This window comes from Leptopilina heterotoma, unplaced genomic scaffold, assembly GCF_015476425.1.
Source record: "Leptopilina heterotoma isolate Lh14 unplaced genomic scaffold, ASM1547642v1 Lhet_68, whole genome shotgun sequence".
Classification (NCBI taxonomy): Eukaryota; Metazoa; Arthropoda; class Insecta; order Hymenoptera; family Figitidae; genus Leptopilina; species Leptopilina heterotoma.
The window spans coordinates 3,535,822-3,553,158 of NW_025111157.1; the positions used below are offsets into that span (position 1 = coordinate 3,535,822).

A 17,337-nucleotide genomic window follows, 5' to 3' on the forward strand; every position below is an offset into this window, starting at 1 on the left:
TTCGAAAATAATTGAATTCTTCCGATGAATTTTAATACAATTTTTTAAAAAATTCAATGAAAATTGCATTTTAATTTTTAAATAATTGAATTCGTGTAAAAATTTTATTATTTTTAAAAATAATTGAATTCTGGACAAAAAATTTATTATTTGTGAAAATAATTGAATTTTTGGGAAGAATTTTAGGAGAATAGTTTGAAATAATTGATTTTTTGACAAATTTTATGAATATTTCATTTTAAATAATTGAATTCCTGTGAAAATTTTATTATTTTCGAAAATAATTGAATTCTTCCTATGAATTTTAATAAATTTTTTTAAATAATTGATTCTTTTTAAATTCAATGAAAATTGCATTTTAATTTTTAAATAGTTGAATTCGTGTGAAAATTGTAGTATTTTTAAAAGTAATTGAATTCTGGAGAAATAATTTTTTTTTGTTAAAATAAATGAATTTTCGGGAAGAATATTAGGAAAATATTAGTAAAATTTTTTACTAAATTTAGGCTTTGTACTCGAAAATTAATTTAAAAAAAGTCGCATTAAGACAGAAAAGAGTAGTAAAAAAGTAGATATGGAAAAATTAAATTTGACTCTGTTTCAATAATTTTAAAAATTACTACACAAAAAAGAAAAATAATAATCAAAATTAAAAAAAGATTTTGTTAAAAATTAACATTTTTTGTACCAGTGTAAAAGAATTTTCTTTAATCAAATTTTCAAAAATCAAAAGAAGTGAAAAAATAATGTCAATTATTTGTACATTCGATAAATTATTAATCGAATCGGCTCTTTTGAATCGAATTTAATAAATTCAATGCATTAAAAGTAATTCTGAGCAAAAATCAAACATAAAACATACAGTAGTAGTATAGCTAGGAGAGTTCTGCCCCAGGTTCTGATCTCGGCTAAGTACCCTCGGTCGGTAATGCAGATTTCTACTTTATCAGTGGTTGGTAGGGGTGTTCTACCTTACCGACCGAGTGTAGTTCCTGCTGCCACCGCTAGATGGCGCCACTTACAAATTCCAAACCCCTTGGCGGGAAATTTAAAATTTTAATTTTAAACTTTCAAGTGGCTTAGAAGGGGTTCTCTGTTTTACCAACCGATTTTTTTAGTTCTGGCTGCCGCCGACAGATGGCGCCACCATCGAATTCAAACCTGCATGGCGGGAAATTTAAAAATTTAATTTCAAACTTCCAAGTGGCTTAGAAGGGGTTCTCTGTTTTACCTACCGATTTTTTAGTGCCGGCTGCCGCCGATGGATGGCGCCACTAGCGAATTCAAACCTGCTTGGCGGGAAATTTAAAAATTTTATTTGATAAATTCAAACTGCTTAAATAGTGAGCCGCCATTTTGTTTTACCGACAGAGTGCGGTTTGAGTGTTGTGCCGAGAGATGGCGCCACAACTGAATCGTTTGTATTTCGCGGGCAAAGATGGCGCCATATTGTTTACACTAATAAGATTATTAAAATTTTAATAGATGGCGCTTGTAAAAGCTGTTGAAATCTATTATATTAAACATAACCTTAAAATATATTGTTTTAAACATAACCTTAAAATCTATTTTATTAAACATAACCTTAAAATCTATTTTATTAAACATAACCTTAAAATGTATACCTTATTATCTAACGTAATACTAATGAAGGTATTTAATTAAATATAGTATTAATAACAGTTCATACATTTATTATATTCAATATACAATATTTACACTTGTTTAATTTTAAATTCGTATAATTATCGTTTACAAGAATTACTGTTTACAAATATATGAAAATATATGTTTATTATATGTAAAAATAAAATGTTCATTTATAATTAATATTTATATATTCTAAAACTATAACTATTTATTTAAGTAAGGTAAGTTTAATTAACTTTTTTTTGTTTAATAATAATAATAATAATAATAAAAATAATAATAATAATAATAATAATAATAATAATAATAATAATAATAATAATAATAATAATAATAATAATAATAATAGTAATAATATAATAATAATAATAGTAATAATATAATTTATAAAATTATTTATAATAATAATTTATTAATAAAGGTAAGTTAATTTTTCTATAACATATTCTTAAATCTTTAAAAGCATTTTTGAATTTAAATTGAAATTCGCGCCAAGGTCAATTTCAGATTCGATATGTATGAATCGATGTTCAACGGCTCTAAAAGAATAGAAGTTTTCTCATTGGCTAGTTTCATTAGTAAAAATTATTAAGGTTTAATGTTGAAAATAGTAATAATAATCTTGTTAATTTTATAAATCAAACAAAAAATTTGTAATAATAAGTATATACTTATTATTATTTTAAAGCAAGAAATGTTTATTCGCTTATATTTTAGAAATATTGGTTTGTAATTTCCACATTTTCCTACTTGTTTAATGTGTGGCGGGAATTTTTAAATTTTATTTTACACAATATTTTAAATTTATTATTTCATATATTTATTAAGTAATTTTATGCATAATATTATGTAAAATAAAAGTTAAATTTTTAATTATTAAAAAAACCATTATTACTCATTAAAAAATTCTAACAATTAAGAATATTGTGAAAGGATAGGAATTTAGTTTCATTAGGACACCCCTGAGATAAAGCCACCATCTTTCAAGACAACCTAACCTCAGACTAAACCAGACTGGACTAAACAGGCATTTATAAATTGTTGAAACTGGTGAGAGAAACCTCATGCGGCATAAACCGGCGTTTTATTGTGATTCTTTTGTTTCTATAATTCTAATATTTACAATGGTGAGTAGTATTATTCAAATGAGTAATGGAAGTGCTTTAAATAATTAAAAGTAATTATTTACTTTGTTTTAAAGGATCCGAATCAGCATAAGATGTACTGCTTCTGCAACGCAGTTAATTGTCCCTATCGAAGAGACTTTCAAAATCTTGTAAGTATTCTTTCTTTTCAAATTCTTTTTTCTACATGTCAAACGTCTGTAATCTTTTCTTCTCAAATTCTTTTTTCCATTACTACAACGATATAACCTCAAACGGATTATATTTTTCTTAACAAATTCTTTTTCTCAATTAATATAAAGATATAATTTTCTCAAAATTCTTTCTTCTCAAATTCTTTTTTCTACATGTCAAACGTCTGTAAACTTTTCTTCTCAAATTCTTTTTTTCCATTAATATAAAGATATAACCTCAAACGGATTACATTTTTCTTAACAAATTCTTTCTTTTCAAATTCTTTTTTCTACATGTCAAACGTCTGTAAACTTTTCTTCTCAAATTCTTTTTTCCAATAATATAAAGATATAAACTCAAACGGATTACATTTTTCTTAACAAATTCTTTCTTTTCAAATTCTTTTTTCTACATGTCAAACGTCTGTAAACTTTTCTTCTCAAATTCTTTTTTCCATTAATATAAAGATATAACCTCAAACGGATTACATTTTTCTTAACAAATTCTTTCTTCTCAAATTCTTTTTTCTACATGTCAAACGTCTGTAATCTTTTCTTCTCAAATTCTTTTTTCCATTACTACAACGATATAACCTCAAACGGATTATATTTTTCTTAACAAATTCTTTTTCTCAATGAATATAAAGATATAATTTTCTCAAAATTCTTTCTTCTCAAATTCTTTTTTCTACATGTCAAACGTCTGTAATCTTTTCTTCTCAAATTCTTTTTTCCATTACTACAACGATATAACCTCAAACGGATTATATTTTTCTTAACAAATTCTTTTTCTCAATTAATATAAAGATATAATTTTCTCAAAATTCTTTCTTCTCAAATTCTTTTTTCTACATGTCAAACGTCTTTAATCTTTTCTTCTCAAATTCTTTTTTCCATTACTACAACGATATAACCTCAAACGGATTATATTTTTCTTAACAAATTCTTTTTCTCAATTAATATAAAGATATAATTTTCTCAAAATTCTTTCTTCTCAAATTCTTTTTTCTACATGTCAAAAATCTCTCTTTTTCATTTATTTAATTAATAAATTATATAAAAGTTATTAAAAATTTTCAGAATTACCTAGTATGCATAGTAATAATACTTTTTTTTTCAATTCATTATGTTTATTATTACTTTTTTCAATTCATTATTATATTTATTATTACTATTTTTTTCAGAATGAAGTTAATAGAGCGTTAAACTTAATGCAAAATATGCAATATAATCCGGATGAACCAGCTTTATTCATAGCAAGGCCAAACCATTGGGATATTCCACCTGCCAACGTAGATCAAAGAAATGATCAAGTATTACCTATACTCCCAAATGATCTCATTAATGAAGTCTTGCAAATGGATAATAATCATTTGGGAGTATTAGTCAATGGAGCTGAGGCAATATTATTATTAGCAGAGGAGCCAGCTCCACGCCCTGTGCCAGAACCAGCTCTACACCCTATACCAGTACCAGCTCCACGCCCTGTGCCAGCACAGGTTGAAAGACTAGTACCAGCTCCACGTCCTGTGCCAGCACAGGTTGAAAGACTAGAACCAGCTCCATGGATCCGTGTCCGAACTAACCCAAGGAGGGTGGATCCGGCACAAGGTGCACGCCCTGTTCCAGCACCGAGACGAGCACATGTTGCTAGATTACAGCCAGCTCCACGCCCTGTACCAGCACAGGTTGAAAGACTAGAACCAGCTCCATGGATCCGTGTCCGAACTAACCCAAGGAGGGTGGATCCGGCACAAGGTGCACGCCCTGTTCCAGCACCGAGACGAGCACAGGTTGCTGGACCAGCACAAGGTGCACGCCCTGTCCCAGCACCGAGACGAGCACAGGTTGCTGGACCAGCACAAGGTGCACGCCCTGTCCCAGCACCGAGACGAGCACAGGTTGCTGGACCAGCACAAGGTGCACGCCCTGTCCCAGCACCGAGACGAGCACAGGTTGCTGGTCCAGCACAAGGTGCACGCCCTGTCCCAGCACCGAGACGAGCACAGGTTGCTGGACTAGAACCAGCTCCACGACGAGCAATAGAGATTGCTGCTAGACCTCTTCGAACAACCACTCGAGGACGGTTAATGAAAGCTATGAAAGCAATGGCAACAGCGTCTTCGAAAAAGAGGCGCTAGTTAATTTTTTAAATCAGTTTCAATGTCTTTTACAGTTATTTTTTTGCTTTATTTTACTAATTTTTCTACATGCTTTTTTGAATTCTTTTCACATTAACATGATATTTAATATTTTTTTATTTCAACGAATTTCTTACAAAATTGTTTTTTTTTTCCTATCATGTTAAGCTGATTCAAAAAATTTCAGTTTTCTATTTACACATGTTTTTTTTTTCTTAGTTTTCTTAAATTTTATTTCATACACCTTGCATGTGGTATACTTTTAAGGTAAAAAAACCAAAGGTGTATATTCATATTTTTTGTTTAATTTTCCATTTGTACACCATTGCTTACCTTGTATCATAGATAGGTAAAGTTATATAGTTCATATAGTTTTTTTTACCTAATAAGTATTATTTGTTTTGTAACGTAGATAGGTAAAGTTTTGTATTTCATATTATTTTTTACCTATAAGTATTATTTGTTTTGTAACGTAGATAGGTAAAGTTATATACTTCATATAATTTATTATGGTTTTTTTACATATGTGTATTTAATTATTTTTTTAATTTGTAACTTACATATGTAAAGTTTTGTATTTCACATATTTTTAAAATATGTTTTTTTTTTTACCTACAATTCATTTAATTATTATTTGTTTTGCATTATATTATTTTGCATTCTATTATTTTATATTCTATTATTTTGTAAATGTACACATTAAAAATATTCTTAGCTTGGTATATACTTATGATATATATACTTTGCACAAATGTACATTTAATAATTATTTTTAAAAATATATTTTTTTTATTTTCTAATAATTTAAAGTGTTATATTTATTTTTTTTACATGTCTAGTTTTCCTTTATTTCTTGCTTGCTTTATATTTCATATTATTTTATTTTTTATACCTTGATATCAACATAATATTCTCATTCATCTTAACTCTAACCTAATGCTAATGAGGGTATGTCAATAAATACAACATCAGTAACGTTTTATACATATATTATAACTTCAAATTTACAAAAATTTACTATATTAATTTTGCTTAATTCTAAATTTCTTTAAAATAAAGAAAACTGTCCGCATCTTCTTGGCAGTATAGAGACGAGCATAGGTTGCAAGACCAGAACCAACTTTTTTTTTTATTTCAAAGATGATTTTTCAGTTTTGCACGTTATTTTTTCTATTTTCTTTTGTTTGTGATATAAAATAATCGCAATTATGTCGACATGAGACTATATTTTTGTTTACGATATAAAATAAGTTCGACACGTGAATGTACTTTCGTTTGTGATACACAACTGTTTTTTTTTATTTGTTCATTTTTTAACATGTGGATGTTTTTTTTTTTAGTTTTACATATATTTTTTTTCAGTTCTTTGTGTATTGTAAATCATGTTTTTCATTTTTTTTTAATTTAAAAAGTTTTATGTCAATTTGCATGTTACTGCTTGTTTTCGAATGTACATATGTAAAAAAAAAAAAGTTGTTTATTTTATATATTTCATATATACCTTACACATATGTATAGAGCAGTTTTATAAAAAAAAATATATTTTTAATATTGTTCTATTTGAGATGTGTTTTGTGTTGTTTATTTTAGAAGTATTGATTAATTTTTTTATGAAGTTGGTATTTATATCGGTTAATGTTTTAAAATTTTAAATTACATTTATTACATTTATTTTATTAACAAGTTTAGATTCATGAATTTGATGTCTATTACAAATTATCTAAAATCAATTAACTTGAGTTTGCAAATAATTTGTATATTGTTATTTTAATGTTTTAAATTTGGAAATTTCATAGCATGTATTTTCATATTTCATTTAACGTAGGAAATAAAATATATGTATATGTTCAATATAAAGGATACAGTAAAAGCATCAATAAAACTGAAATTTAACTTCAGCGTTTACGGTAACATATAAATTTATTTATAACATATAAAGTCCTTAAAACGTCATTAGGGCAAATTGGGAATTATGAATCAAAATTTTCTTATTTTTGAATTCTAGAAATGTTTTAAAAATGATTATAAAAATAAATAAATAACAAATTCCTATTTATGAATTAAAATTTTGTTTCTTTAATTTTAGAAATGTCTGGAGTATGTTGTTGCTTTCCAAAATTCTATCTGGACATTAAGCAAAAACGGGTAAAATGTAAAATCCCATGTGGAAATTTTCAATAGGGATATGGAAAAATTATACATACTTGAAAAATAAAAATAGATTTTACATAGGATTTTTTCTTAAATAAATATAAGCTTTTTCGGTTTATTTAAGGTATAATTATCACTCAAAATCGTGTCGCAATTTACCATAATGTTTTACATGGGAATCGAAAACGTGTTATAGTTTCTTTCAGATAATATTAATTTAACTATAATAAAAAAATAATATAACAATGATTTAATTTTAATTTAGCTTTAATTCAAATAGAATATAACATTGATTTAATGTAAAAATTTTCTTTATTTTCAAATTAGATTAACTCACTTACTATAAAGTTAAATTAAATAATTAATATTTTTTCATTATGTTAATTCAAATTTATTGTTTTGAACCTGATTAAATATATTTAATATTCAATAACTAATAATTAATTTCATATTCTTATTTGTATAAAATATTAAATTATCATTGAATTTTAAATTTCGCGCTTTACCGACGGGTAATAAGTATCTTCTTAGCTACCATCAACGGCCGCAAAGCATAATCGTAAGAGTGTATAGTGGGGAGAGCGCGTGGTGGGGTTATCTCCATAAGTATTGTGCAACATAGCAGATGAGCACATTCAGCTTACAGCACACGATTGAGATGGAGAACCAGCGGTGTGAGTGCTACAACTGCCTGATGAGGATGGTGTCGCAATACAATGTAAGTATTAATAATTAAGTAAGTAATTAGTAATAATTAAATTGTATTAATATAATATATATTTTAGTTGCAGCACCCGGGTCAAGAGGTACCGCTCCAACCAATACCCCCAAGGTACCTATGGCACAGGCCAGAGACGCCACCACTTCAGCCGAGGTCGCCGACACCACCTACACCAGAGGCAACACCGACGCCATCACCAGAGCCCAGGTCGCCGGAAGTGAGGTCTCCAACGCCTCCCAGGTACCCGTGGCATCGGCCAGAGACGCCACCACCCTATGTGGTGCTGGGGACGCCACCTACACCAGAGGCGCAGCGAACAGCGTCACAGCAGCCCAGGTCGCCAACACCACCTCCACCAGAGGCGCAGCGAACAGCGTCACCTCGGGCGCCGACACCTCCGCATGGAGGTCGTCGAGAACGACGTCGCCGCCGTCGACGCGTCGTTATAAAAATTGTAATAAATAATTATATTAATAATTAACAAATACAGAAGGTATATTTTATAAAAATAAGCGTGTATTTATTAATATGGTACGTTAGGGTAAATTGTATAATGCATGTGTGAATGTTATAGTAGCGGTAGAATTGATGAAAATTGAGGTGGTGTGTAATCACGCATGTGTGTAAAAGTATGAGTAGGGGTAAATGGTCTGCTGTGCATGTGCAAAGATAGTGTTATTGTTATGTTCTTTTTTTTGCGTTCTCTTAAATTATAATTTAGCTTTTAAGTGCTTTAGTTTGTAAGTGAGTTTTAACTATTTTTTTTCATTATTGATTCATTATTGATTCATTGTTGATTCATTATTGTATAGCAGTAAAAACATTAAGAATTATTTTGACTTACCGAAAAATTTGAGTAATCGCGCTTTACCTTATCGAGAGTTGACTGTATTTTCTTTTGGTTCGGTTTGTTTATTTCATGTTTTTATGTTGTGAGGTTCGACAAGTTCAATTTTTCTTTTGTTTTCTCTTACCTCTGCAAACCTCAATCGTATCCTCTCAACATTTGTTAGGCCATCGTTGGACTCCATCCGTGGTGGACTTTTTTTCAATGGATTTTTCAAACCTTTTCCATCAGTCAAATTCTGAGCTGTGAGATTTCGGTATAGTTCTACATCTCTCTATAGGTTTATTAGGCTTCTACTTACCTTTGGAATTTAAGAATTCTTTTTATGTTCCAATTAAAATAAATATTTCCCTCTGTTTGGAATAATCCTGGAAGGTTTGGATCATACTCCATTTCATCAATATTTTTAAACAGTCCATATTAATTTATTATTAATTCATTATTGATTCATTGTTGATTCATTATTGATTCATTGTTGATTCATTGTTGATTCATTGTTGATTCATTATTGATTCATTATTGATTCATTGTTGATTCATTGTTGATTCATTATTGATTCATTATTAATTCATTATTGATTCATTGTTGATTCATTATTGATTCATTGTTGATTCATTGTTGATTCATTGTTGATTCATTATTGATTCATTATTGATTCATTGTTGATTCATTGTTGATTCATTGTTGATTCATTGTTGATTCATTATTGATTCATTCCCGTGTAGAAATTTACCGTGGAAGTGTATGAGAAACTGTATAGTTGTGCTAGATTCAATCTAACAACTAGATGGGAAAAAATGGACAGGCTTGAACGAGAGATGTAACGCTAGCAACGTCAAGATTTTGTACAGTTATTTTGTCTAGTCCTTGTCTACACTGAGAAAAAAAACACGCCGTTTCAGCGGTAAAGTCCTGCAGTTTCTGCATGAGTGACACTGCAAACAGAAAACTGTTGTTTCTACGTTGGAACACTGCAGTTTTTGCATTGTGACACAGTGTTTGTGACAGTGTGTCGCAGAAACACAACGCGCACGGGAATTCAAGGAACTTATATATATGACACGGTAGTAATAGCAGAAAACTCATGCAGAAACTGCAGTGTTCCCCACAGTCGTTACAGCGGTGTTAAGCAAAGCTGAATCTACATAAGTGGATGGCGCTATTTTGGCATCGTTTTTTTTCTCAGTGTAGTAAAATAAATCATTCCTAGCCAGTTCCTGGATATTAAAATAAGCAGTTTCTACATACTGGGAATAATTGTTAGGTTTATAAATAATAAAAGAATATTTTTCAACTTTACTCTTTTGTTTGTTTAACTTTTAAACAAACAAAAGAGTAATACAAAAGTATTTGTTATTATCAAAATTCCTCTTACAATTATTTTTGAAATTAATTGTAACATATTTTGCTACATTGGATTTTTTCTTTAAAACACAAACACATTCACTATAAAGATTCGTACTTGTATACCGATAATAAAATTAATTGTATATTATATTGTTGCAATCACAAAAAATTCACTTAAAATTACCGAAGTTTTATTATTTATTATGAACATTATAATATGAAAAACAATCTGAGACTATGAATGATGACATCACATGTCCTTTTTCTTACAAATCTTCTTTTCGCTGTAAAATATTTAAAATTGTACACTGTCCCTGTTCAAAAATGGAAAACTGAAAACTTTTCACTAGATTTATAAATTTGATTTTATCTTCACAACGAGATAAGTTACAATTGTCGACTCTTGGTTTCTTTTCATCAAGCACTACGTCAAGAACTGATTTCGTCTGCTAGCTTAGTAGACTCTCAGAGCCACCTTCTCCACGAACTTGTGTACTAAATACTTAAGTCAGCGTCCTAGACAGTGCCTAGCTAATTCCTGGACAACCTGCTATACCAACTTGTACTGAATTTTCAGTTCAGTATCCTAGACAAATTTTAGCCAGATTCTAGACTGTCTTTATAGCGAAGAAAATAAAGGGGAAAACTGTACATTAACATTTCTGGGCCAGGACAGTTTTTTCAGAATAATTTTCCACGACAAATGCTATCTAGCTGTAGTCTATTTCTAGGAAGGCCACGACAAATTTCTACACGGGTTGTTGATTCATTATTGATTCATTATTGATTCATTATTGATTCATTATTGATTCATTGTTGATTCATTGTTGATTCATTATTGATTCATTATTGATTCATTATTGATTCATTGTTGATTCATTGTTGATTCATTATTGATTCATTGTTGATTCATTGTTGATTCATTATTGATTCATTATTGATTCATTGTTGATTCATTATTGATTCATTATTGATTCATTATTGATTCATTATTGATTCATTGTTGATTCATTGTTGATTCATTGTTGATTCATTATTGATTCATTATTGATTCATTATTGATTCATTGTTGATTCATTATTGATTCATTATTGATTCATTATTGATTCATTATTGATTCATTGTTGATTCATTATTGATTCATTATTGATTCATTGTTGATTCATTGTTGATTCATTATTGATTCATTATTGATTCATTATTGATTCATTATTGATTCATTGTTGATTCATTGTTGATTCATTGTTGATTCATTATTGATTCATAATTGATTCATTATTGATTCATTGTTGATTCATTATTGATTCATTGTTGATTAAATTTGGCACTGGCAGTGTAAAGGTCTGTTGTTGGAAGCAGTTTTGATTTATAGAGAGGTTCTACGCTAACATTAATCTTTGATTGATTTGCTGGTTGATTGACATTTGCGTTAAGTTACTGGGGACGATTTGCACATTTAAATGAATAAATGAATAAATGTATGAATAAATGAATAAATGTATGAAATGTTGATAGTATTAATAAATACTGTATTTAATTTAATACCCTTATAATTTTAAATTTGAAGTAAGTGAGATTGAAATAGTTAAAACAAATGAATTAATATTGTCATAGTAAAGTCATAAATAAATTAAAATTGAGTCAATGTTGAGTTAAAGTTAATTCAATGTTAAATATTTATTTATATTAAACTAATATTACGTCTTAGTTATAAAAGATTTATTAAACTCAAAATAGTATTGATAAAATAAAGGGAAATTAGAATTAAGCCAATGTTAAACTATAGTTAAATGATGGTGAAATAAAGCTCATGCAACAAAAATGTTTAAAAATAATTATATTAAACATACATATGTACATTCACATGAAAACAAACAAATTTTTAGCACATGTACATTTAAGAATAGAAAAAAAAAACAAAATTATAAGTGTGAACTTTACTTATAATATTCTAGAGAGATATCACATCTACATCGAATCAACATGTATAAAAAAAATAAACAAGAAATATAAATATGTAAAAAAAAAACAAAAGAATATAATATATTTTTACATATTTATATTGACATAAATAGCTTTTTATCTATTAATGAATGAAATGATAATTATTACTTTAAAGTTATTATAAGTGTAAACTTTACTTATAATATTCTAGAGAGAGATATCACATCTACATCGAATCAACATGTATAAAAAAATAAACAAGAAATATAAATATGGAAATAAAAACAAAAGAATATAATATATTTTTACATATTTATATTGACATAAATAGCTTTTTAACTATTAATGAATGAAATGATAATAAAAGAAGCATGCATCAAACACATCACAACACTAAACTTTTTTTCTGATTAAAAAAAAAAAGGACTTGCAGAAATAAAAGAAGCTAGAAAAAAAAATACAAACATAATGTGAAATTATAAATAAATAAAATAAAAGAATAAGTAAAAAAAAAAAAAAATGAAACTGAAAGATGAGAATAAATAATGTGAAAAAAAAAAGATGAACATGAAATCTAACGTCTCTTTTTGGATGAGGCTGTTACCCAGGCCTTCATCGCTTTTGTAAGGCGTTGACGAGCTGTAGTCCTCAAACGACGAGCTGGAATGAGTATGGAGCGCCTTGATGCCGGCACAGGGCGTGGAGCTAGTGGTGGAGTTATCCTCTGTGGGTGAGTTCCGGTACGAATCCATGGAGCAGGCGCAGGTTGCCGCGCAACTCTCGGTGGTAGTGCGGGTGCTGGTTGCCGCGCAACTCTCGGTGGTAGTGCGGGTGCTGGTTGCCGCGCAACTCTCGGTGGTAGTGCGGGTGCTGGTTGCCGCGCAACTCTCGGTGGTAGTGCGGGTGCTGGTTGCCGCGCAACTCTCGGTGGTAGTGCGGGTGCTGGTTGCCGCGCAACTCTCGGTGGTAGTGCGGGTGCTGGTTGCCGCGCAACTCTCGGTGGTAGTGCGGGTGCTGGTTGCCGCGCAACTCTCGGTGGTAGTGCGGGTGCTGGTTGCCGCGCAACTCTCGGTGGTAGTGCGGGTGCTGGTTGCCGCGCAACTCTCGGTGGTAGTGCGGGTGCTGGTTGCCGCGCAACTCTCGGTGGTAGTGCAGGCGCAGGAACAGGGCGTGCACCTTGTGCCGGATCCACCCTCCTTGGGTTAGTTCGGACACGGATCCATGGAGCTGGTTCTAGTCTTTCAACCTGTGCTGGCACAGGACGTGGAGCTGGTACTAGTCTTTCAACCTGTGCTGGCACAGGGCGTGGAGCTGGTACTGGTATAGGGTGTAGAGCTGGTTCTGGCACAGGGCGTGGAGCTGGCTCCTCTGCTAATAATAATATTGCCTCAGCTCCATTGACTAATACTCCCAAATGATTATTATCCATTTGCAAGACTTCATTAATGAGATCATTTGGGAGTATAGGTAATACTTGATCATTTCTTTGATCTACGTTGGCAGGTGGAATATCCCAATGGTTTGGCCTTGCTATGAATAAAGCTGGTTCATCCGGATTATATTGCATATTTTGCATTAAGTTTAACGCTCTATTAACTTCATTCTGAAAAAAATAGTAATAATAAATATAATAATGAATTGAAAAAAGTAATAATAAACATAATGAATTGAAAAAAAAGTATTATTACTATGCATACTAGGTAATTCTGAAAATTTTTAATAACTTTTATATAATTTATTAATTAAATAAATGAAAAAGAGAGATTTTTGACATGTAGAAAAAAGAATTTGAGAAGAAAGAATTTTGAGAAAATTATATCTTTATATTAATTGAGAAAAAGAATTTGTTAAGAAAAATATAATCCGTTTGAGGTTATATCGTTGTAGTAATGGAAAAAAGAATTTGAGAAGAAAAGATTAAAGACGTTTGACATGTAGAAAAAAGAATTTGAGAAGAAAGAATTTTGAGAAAATTATATCTTTATATTAATTGAGAAAAAGAATTTGTTAAGAAAAATATAATCCGTTTGAGGTTATATCGTTGTAGTAATGGAAAAAAGAATTTGAGAAGAAAAGATTACAGACGTTTGACATGTAGAAAAAAGAATTTGAGAAGAAAGAATTTTGAGAAAATTATATCTTTATATTAATTGAGAAAAAGAATTTGTTAAGAAAAATATAATCCGTTTGAGGTTATATCGTTGTAGTAATGGAAAAAAGAATTTGAGAAGAAAAGATTACAGACGTTTGACATGTAGAAAAAAGAATTTGAGAAGAAAGAATTTTGAGAAAATTATATCTTTATATTCATTGAGAAAAAGAATTTGTTAAGAAAAATATAATCCGTTTGAGGTTATATCGTTGTAGTAATGGAAAAAAGAATTTGAGAAGAAAAGATTACAGACGTTTGACATGTAGAAAAAAGAATTTGAGAAGAAAGAATTTGTTAAGAAAAATGTAATCCGTTTGAGGTTATATCTTTATATTAATGGAAAAAAGAATTTGAGAAGAAAAGTTTACAGACGTTTGACATGTAGAAAAAAGAATTTGAAAAGAAAGAATTTGTTAAGAAAAATGTAATCCGTTTGAGTTTATATCTTTATATTATTGGAAAAAAGAATTTGAGAAGAAAAGTTTACAGACGTTTGACATGTAGAAAAAAGAATTTGAAAAGAAAGAATTTGTTAAGAAAAATGTAATCCGTTTGAGGTTATATCTTTATATTAATGGAAAAAAAGAATTTGAGAAGAAAAGTTTACAGACGTTTGACATGTAGAAAAAAGAATTTGAGAAGAAAGAATTTTGAGAAAATTATATCTTTATATTAATTGAGAAAAAGAATTTGTTAAGAAAAATATAATCCGTTTGAGGTTATATCGTTGTAGTAATGGAAAAAAGAATTTGAGAAGAAAAGATTACAGACGTTTGACATGTAGAAAAAAGAATTTGAAAAGAAAGAATACTTACAAGATTTTGAAAGTCTCTTCGATAGGGACAATTAACTGCGTTGCAGAAGCAGTACATCTTATGCTGATTCGGATCCTTTAAAACAAAGTAAATAATTACTTTTAATTATTTAAAGCACTTCCATTACTCATTTGAATAATACTACTCACCATTGTAAATATTAGAATTATAGAAACAAAAGAATCACAATAAAACGCCGGTTTATGCCGCATGAGGTTTCTCTCACCAGTTTCAACAATTTATAAATGCCTGTTTAGTCCAGTCTGGTTTAGTCTGAGGTTAGGTTGTCTTGAAAGATGGTGGCTTTATCTCAGGGGTGTCCTAATGAAACTAAATTCCTATCCTTTCACAATATTCTTAATTGTTAGAATTTTTTAATGAGTAATAATGGTTTTTTTAATAATTAAAAATTTAACTTTTATTTTACATAATATTATGCATAAAATTACTTAATAAATATATGAAATAATAAATTTAAAATATTGTGTAAAATAAAATTTAAAAATTCCCGCCACACATTAAACAAGTAGGAAAATGTGGAAATTACAAACCAATATTTCTAAAATATAAGCGAATAAACATTTCTTGCTTTAAAATAATAATAAGTATATACTTATTATTACAAATTTTTTGTTTGATTTATAAAATTAACAAGATTATTATTACTATTTTCAACATTAAACCTTAATAATTTTTACTAATGAAACTAGCCAATGAGAAAACTTCTATTCTTTTAGAGCCGTTGAACATCGATTCATACATATCGAATCTGAAATTGACCTTGGCGCGAATTTCAATTTAAATTCAAAAATGCTTTTAAAGATTTAAGAATATGTTATAGAAAAATTAACTTACCTTTATTAATAAATTATTATTATAAATAATTTTATAAATTATATTATTACTATTATTATTATTATATTATTACTATTATTATTATTATTATTATTATTATTATTATTATTATTATTATTATTATTATTATTATTATTATTATTATTATTATTATTTTTATTATTATTATTATTATTATTAAACAAAAAAAAGTTAATTAAACTTACCTTACTTAAATAAATAGTTATAGTTTTAGAATATATAAATATTAATTATAAATGAACATTTTATTTTTACATATAATAAACATATATTTTCATATATTTGTAAACAGTAATTCTTGTAAACGATAATTATACGAATTTAAAATTAAACAAGTGTAAATATTGTATATTGAATATAATAAATGTATGAACTGTTATTAATACTATATTTAATTAAATACCTTCATTAGTATTACGTTAGATAATAAGGTATACATTTTAAGGTTATGTTTAATAAAATAGATTTTAAGGTTATGTTTAATAAAATAGATTTTAAGGTTATGTTTAAAACAATATATTTTAAGGTTATGTTTAATATAATAGATTTCAACAGCTTTTACAAGCGCCATCTATTAAAATTTTAATAATCTTATTAGTGTAAACAATATGGCGCCATCTTTGCCCGCGAAATACAAACGATTCAGTTGTGGCGCCATCTCTCGGCACAACACTCAAACCGCACTCTGTCGGTAAAACAAAATGGCGGCTCACTATTTAAGCAGTTTGAATTTATCAAATAAAATTTTTAAATTTCCCGCCAAGCAGGTTTGAATTCGCTAGTGGCGCCATCCATCGGCGGCAGCCGGCACTAAAAAATCGGTAGGTAAAACAGAGAACCCCTTCTAAGCCACTTGGAAGTTTGAAATTAAATTTTTAAATTTCCCGCCATGCAGGTTTGAATTCGATGGTGGCGCCATCTGTCGGCGGCAGCCAGAACTAAAAAAATCGGTTGGTAAAACAGAGAACCCCTTCTAAGCCACTTGAAAGTTTAAAATTAAAATTTTAAATTTCCCGCCAAGGGGTTTGGAATTTGTAAGTGGCGCCATCTAGCGGTGGCAGCAGGAACTACACTCGGTCGGTAAGGTAGAACACCCCTACCAACCACTGATAAAGTAGAAATCTGCATTACCGACCGAGGGTACTTAGCCGAGATCAGAACCTGGGGCAGAACTCTCCTAGCTATACTACTATAGAAGAATAATTTTTCTCTACTTTCAAATTTTTAAAAATAAAAGTTTTTTTTAACAAGAGAAGAAACAATTTTACGGATAGAAGTATTTTACAAAAAAAAAAGAGGAAAATTCTCTTTAGCTTTTTTTGAAAATAAATGAAACAAATTGTTGAAAAGAATATTTGCCGTGTATTCCTAAATAAAATTCTTTAATAAAGAAAAA

The 17,337-nt window shown here is 29.0% G+C and overlaps 2 protein-coding genes across 3 annotated transcripts in view; one reads left to right on the forward strand and one right to left on the reverse strand.

Moving 5' to 3' along the window:
• LOC122510311 overlaps nt 1-17,337 on the reverse strand; it is a 352,060-nt gene that overhangs the window by 190,237 nt on the left and 144,486 nt on the right. The window lies entirely within an intron of this gene.
• Nucleotides 7,673-9,278, forward strand: LOC122510313 (extensin-like). The gene is made up of 2 exons (XM_043624854.1): nt 7,673-7,957; nt 8,025-9,278. The coding sequence occupies exons 1-2, from the start codon at nt 7,865-7,867 to the stop codon at nt 8,439-8,441; spliced, it is 510 nt and encodes a 169-aa protein (XP_043480789.1). The 5' UTR covers nt 7,673-7,864; the 3' UTR covers nt 8,442-9,278.

Excerpts from the sequence above, each read along its gene's own strand:
- LOC122510313 (XM_043624854.1), top strand. The coding sequence starts at position 7,865 with ATGAGCACATTCAGCTTACAGCACACGATTGAGATGGAGAACCAGCGG. Across the intron at positions 7,958-8,024 it reads GGATGGTGTCGCAATACAAT|TTGCAGCACCCGGGTCAAGA; the intron begins GTAAGTATTAAT and ends TATATATTTTAG.